Source organism: Fukomys damarensis, unplaced genomic scaffold, assembly GCF_012274545.1.
Source record: "Fukomys damarensis isolate Sample0158 unplaced genomic scaffold, DMR_v1.0_HiC HiC_scaffold_36, whole genome shotgun sequence".
Lineage (NCBI taxonomy): Eukaryota > Metazoa > Chordata > Mammalia > Rodentia > Bathyergidae > Fukomys > Fukomys damarensis.
In genome coordinates, this window is record NW_022900948.1 from 45,969,045 (window position 1) to 45,974,768 (window position 5,724).

General features: G+C 60.4%; 1 protein-coding gene across 4 annotated transcripts in view; it reads left to right on the forward strand.

The window, feature by feature from the left end:
- The window catches only part of Ntng2 (netrin G2), a 46,994-nt gene that overhangs the window by 3,896 nt on the left and 37,374 nt on the right, over positions 1-5,724 (forward strand). For all 4 annotated transcript variants that reach the window (XM_033759080.1, XM_033759081.1, XM_033759082.1 and 1 more), the window contains exon 3: positions 10-501. In XM_033759080.1, coding sequence (XP_033614971.1) covers positions 289-501 — 213 coding nt within the window. In that variant the 5' untranslated portion in view covers positions 10-288. The remainder of the gene's footprint in view (positions 1-9; positions 502-5,724) is intronic.

Here is a 5,724-nt window from a genome sequence, read left to right on the forward strand (position 1 = left end):
CCGGGGGAGGTGTTGACGCCAAGGTTAGGAGGACGCCAAGTTAAGGCAACTTCTTGATCTGCCCATCAGCAGTCTGAGAAACGCTGGCTCTGAATTTTCTGAGGTGGCTTTCTGGAAGAAACAAGTTCCTCGCTGTTTGCAAACCTGCAGCGCTCAAGCCTCTGGGACAGCCCGGCCCCCGCCGCCTGGTAGATGTGGCTTTTCCATGCTGAGGGCGGGAGTCCCCCCTGAGCCCGCCGCTGCCTCCCCAGGGCGCCTCTGGGCCGCGCCCCTGTGGCCTGCACAGCCATGCTGCACCTGCTGCCGCTCCTCCTGCACTGCCTGGTGCCGGCCTCCGGGGACTACGACATCTGCAAATCCTGGGTGACCACAGACGAGGGCCCCACCTGGGAGTTCTACGCCTGCCAGCCAAAGGTGATGCGCCTGAAGGACTACGTCAAGGTGAAAGTGGAGCCCAAGGGCATCACGTGCGGGGACCCCCCAGAGAGGTTCTGCTCCCACGTAAGTCAGGCCCCCAGAGGGCGTGGGAGGGCCTGTGGGGTGGGTGAGCGAGGAGGACCATTGTGCAGGCCCCTCCCCTGGTCTTGGATCGGCCCGGAGGATCTTTGCTCCATCTGGGAAAGGAGCGGGAAGCAAAGCCACCCAAGGCCCCAGGGTCACGTGACGCTCGGGGTGGGGGCAGTTTGAGCACTAGGTGGTTTCTGCACCGGAAGAGCGTGGTGTTCACAGTTCACGGCCTTGCAGGCGGGCAAACCCTCCCTCCTTCATGGGAAGTCAGCAGCCTGGGCCAGCATGGAGATGCTGTTTGCTTGTAACGATGTTGCCCTCTGGCCTGCCGCGGTTTACGCTTTCTGTGGGGCATCCTCTTAGCCCCCCACTGCCCTCTAGCAGACAGTACTGTGAGGCCAGGGTGTGCCAAGCCCCGAGCTGGCCTCTGCAGAAGAAGGTTCACTTCCGGGGCACCTGCACGGGGCTCCTGAAGAGGACGGCCAGTCCCGTGAGATGGGGAAGGCAGATGCTCAGGCACTGTCGCTGCAGTCCCCAGTTAGAGAGGGAGGGGTCTCGTCGCACCCACGGAGACGCCAGTACTCAAGTGATGTTTGCAGTGGCGGTAGTAAGAGCAGACATCACTGAACGGGCAGTCCTGGAACCCGGGTGACAACAGCCTGACTGGTATCGCTCCACCAGCCCCTCCTTCTGCCCCATAGGGCTGATCCTGTGCTGTAGGAAGTAGCAGCGTTGGGGGTGGGGTCCTCGGGGTCTGTCCTGTCACCTGTAAAGTGGGCGCATTAACAGCGCACAATCACACATGGTCACGAGGAGGAGTCTGTGGTTCCGAGAAAAGTGTTCAAAATAGGATGAGGGACGGAGCAAGTGTCCTGACCTGCCCGGGCTCACCCTTCCTGTGATGCATCCTCCTAGCCCCCAGTGGAATCCATGAGCTGCTGCCATTCCAGTCATACACATGGGGAAACTGAGGCAACCAAGGTCACATACCCAGACACAGTTCTGGCCCCAAGTCAGGGAGCTAAAGGGCTCTCTGAAGCCTGCAGTCTGCAGCCATACTGAGGTCTGCAGCCCTAATGCTGGCAGGGGGCTGGGCATGGCTACCCGGCTGCAGGAGGAGACAGCAAGGGTCCGGTGTCATATCCAGGTGGCTGTGGCTCCAGGTTCTGCAGGACTCACCCGGAGCCTCCACCCTGTGCTTCGGGGCTCTCATCCTGTGAGGTGGCTTCAGCCAGCCTGGAAGCTTCGGTTCCGGTTCCGCCTGGCCTTGTCAGTGGTGATAAAGGCTGTCACCATGGGTGGTGGCTGGGCCAGGGCCAGTCAGGGAAGGAGGGAGGGAGAGCAGCGCCCTGGGGACTGCAGGGCCACCCTAGCTCCAAGGCAGGTGCAGGGTCTGGGCCCTGGAAGTGGGGTTCAGCCTAGGGGAGCCCAGGTCTAAGTCTGAGTCTTCCTGGGAGAGGCCACCTCTGTGTTGTGCCCTCTCAACTGTGTTTTTTCTCTTAAATATTAATCAACGCCTTAATGTACAGGGGACGGGTGTAGTTACATTGTAATCATAGGCCCAGCTTGCAGGCAGAGCTGAGGGGCAGGGACGGCCATCACATGCCCGCCGCGGGCCCTGTCCAGGCGGAGGCTGGTCCCGGTGCCCCTGCCCCTGCCCGCCGGCTGCCCCGTCTGCCCCTCAGACAGAGCCCACACAGCTGACGTCACCGCGCTCCGCCCCTTCCTGTCTCTTGGGTGACGGGTGAGGAGGGCAGGGGGAGAGGAGCGTCCCCAGGACCCCGCGTGGCTGAGTCCTTGGCGTCGTGCCACCTGTTTGATGGATGTAAATATTTCATGACAGGCTGCCATCCGCTCTGCCTCTGATTACAAATTGCGGACAAGGAGGATGGGGACGCTGCGGCCCGGAGAAGCGCAGGGGGGCTGTGTGGGGCTGGATTCGAACCACAACTTCACCGTTATGGTGGCTCCTCCCATTTCATCCTCTCCAGGATGCCCCGGGGCGAGTCTTGTTCTAATCCCTCTTTAAGCATTGTCGTTGTGGGAAAGCACTGCCTAAGCCCTGCCAAGGTCACTCCTCCTGCCTGAGACCAGCTGGGCTCATGTCCACCAGCTCCTCCCCGGGCCCCAGCCTCTCCCTTTTGCAGCAGCAAGGGGCACAGGCCCTGGGTACGTGCAGCACCAGTGGAGGGTCCATACGCGATGGCTGCCGTTAGCTTATCGCTGTTGTTACTCTCGGTGTTTTTCTGGGCCTTTCCTTTTCCTTGGACTTCTTCGTCTTGCTCCAACTTTGGGGACATCGTGCCCTGCGTTTCTAGGTTTGGGGGAGCAGGCAGACAACAGGAGTTTAAAACTCCTCTGGCCAGAGCCCATGTGGCCAATCAGCCACCAGGGGGCGCGGGAGAGGCTGCCAGCCCATCCTGGCCCCCTCAGCCCTGCAGGGGTCCACAGGTGCGGAACCACCTGGCCCAGCCTCCAGCCAACCGAGCACAAATCCGAGAGTGGAAAGTGGGGGACAAAGGGCGGACACCCCTTTCTGTTCTGGTCGCTCTCTCCCAGGCCGCCCGGCCTCTGCAAGGCAAGGCCACCTGAGAACGGCATTGTAAATTCCAGCCTGGTGAGGAAGGGGCGGGGGAATGAAAGACAAGATAAATGAATAAATGAAAGCCTATTGGCTCTAAGTGCACAGGAGAATTAATAGGACGAGCTCTCAGTCGAGGATGCTTGGGCAAGGGCAAAATTTTAACGAGGGCTTCGCAGGGCGGAGGCGCCCCTGCCTGGTTCCCAGGCCTGGCCCAGAAGCCAGAAAGGCAGAGGGCAAGGCTGTTCCCAGGACCCCTCTGGGCCAGGGAGGCTCCTTGGGGATGAGGGAGGCCCACAGGGCTCCGTGAGGCTCAGGAGAGAGACAGTGGGGCAGGAGGGAGGCGCTGCGGGAGCCCCGCCCAGCAGGGTGGCTGTGGCCTCACCCTGCAGCCCCGGCCCCCAGTGCTCAGCCTACAGGAAGCAGGATCTCAGCTCCGCTTCCAGCCCGCTGGGTTGGAGTCTGCTTGTGAGCCAGGAATCCGGAGGATGCAGGCACACGCAGGCCCAGCCATGGTATTGCTGGAGGACAGGAGGACAGTGCCTCCCGAGGGTCTTCACAGGTTCAGGCTGCTGAGGGGAGGAGAAGAGGCCGGGGGTCCTGGGAGCGGGAAATGGCAGTCCAAAGACAGCCTCAGTTTCCCCACCTGTGAAGAGAGATGTTGTGCCTGTCTTGCCCACCTGCCCACCTCCCGAGAGCAAATATAACTCTTAGAACCCACAAGAGCGCGGGTAGAGTGTGAGCTCCTTTCTAGGGCCCTCGAGGCCTGGGCTCTATTGCGTGTTCAGCCTTTCCATGTTGAAATGGGTGAGCGTTAGACTTTTGATTTAAGGAGATTCTGTTGAGATGGAGGGTGGGATTCTGCGCTGTGTGACTCTCAGTGTGAGGCTCAACCTCTCTGAACCCCCCTTCCCTCAAGTCAGGGATCTTAACAGGACGTGCACAGGGGAACTGCGTGAGCACAGTGTCCAGCCCTTAGTAGGTGCTCATTTCACACAAGCTGGGAACCAGTTCCCTGGCTCTGTAAGTTTCGCCATCCGGTGCTGCTGCCTGTTCTGATGGAATGGGTTTGGGTCCAGACATCCCGAGGAGGGCAAGGCCAGTGTAGTTGGAGAGCAGCGGGACCCAGCAGGACACCTGTCCGGTGCCAGGGACTCCCTGCCTTACCTGCACCCACCTTCCTGAGCGCTGTTCCCTCTCTTTTCCCCATCCCTGTTTTGTGGGGTTTTTTTTGTTTGTTTGTTTGCTTGTTTTTTTGAGATAGGGTCTTGCTGTGTAGTTCAGGCTGGCCTTGAACTCACTGTGGAGCCCGGGCTGGCCTTGAACACGCTGCAGTCCTCCTGCCTCAGCCTCCCATGTGCTGGGATGACAGGCGTGCGACACCGCGCCTGGCAGCCCCAGCTGTGGTTTAAATAGATTTTCCTTTTGGACCTTTCTGCATGTATCGTTGCAAGCCGCCTCCAGTCCCACAGGCGGTGAGGCAGGAATTGGATGGGCCCAGGGACAGGTGGGCTCCCGCCACGCTTTGGGGTGGGGTGGACATGCCTCCTGCCCCTTCTGAGCCAGATACTTTGGACTGACCCCTGGCGCGCTGCCTGTGAGGGCCACACATGCCAGAGTGTGTAGACGGCTCAGGAGAGGAGGCCAGGAAGTTTTGGAGAAGCAGGGGTCCAGGCAGAAGGAGACGGAGGGAAGGGTCTGGGTGATGGCAGGACCAACCGCCTGCACATCCCCTAGAAGCCCCGTAGGCCTGTCAGGGACCCCGTGGTGCCACTTGATGGCCATGCCTGAGGCTGCCCTGGGTCCTCAGGACCGAGGAGGGGTCGGGGAGGGAAGGGACAGAGGTGAGGTCACGGCACCGGCTGGACGAGGGGGCCCTGGCCTCACCTCCAGCTGTGGAGTCCCCGGGAACAGGGTGGCCTGCAGAGCTGCACCCATTACAAGGCCTGGACCCGAGGCTCCCTGTGGCCCACACAATGCTCTGCCCCTCGCTGGAGGGGACCCAGTGCGGTGACGAGGAAAGTGAGAAGACACACGTGGTCCTGCTCAGCCGGGCTGTGGAGGCGCTGCTGTGCTGTTGGCGGCAGCAGATTCGCTTAGACGCATGAACGCCACATGCACAGGGTCCCCCACACCAGCCAACTGAGGGGGCGGCAGGGAAGCCCAGCTCGGGTGTGGGTCAGGGACCTGGGAGCTGCAGGCCCTGGAAGGGGGAGCAGGCGTCTCCTTCTGGGGGACCAAGTCCCACGGTCTCGGTTTCCCCAGCCTGGCGATGGTGCTGTTCACTCAGTGCTCCATTGCCAGAGGCTTGGGGAAATCCTTGGTGGGTCACAGACAAAACGGGGCACCCCAGTGCCCAGGAAAGGTTCTGGATGCGTGCCTCGTGCCTGCCGCGGCGCTAGGCTTTGTTTAACAGATTTTTAAGAAGTGTTAAGTTGAGGTAAAATTCATATATCACAAAGCTGGGTGTGATGGCGCACTCCTGTCATCCCAGCACTTGGGAGGCTGAGGCAGGAGGATTGCTGGGAGTTTGAGACCAGCCTGGGCTCACAGTGAGTTCGAGGTCAGTCTCAACTACATAGTGAGACCCTGTCTCAAAAAACCAAAAAAAAAAAAAAAAAAAAAAAAAAAAAAAT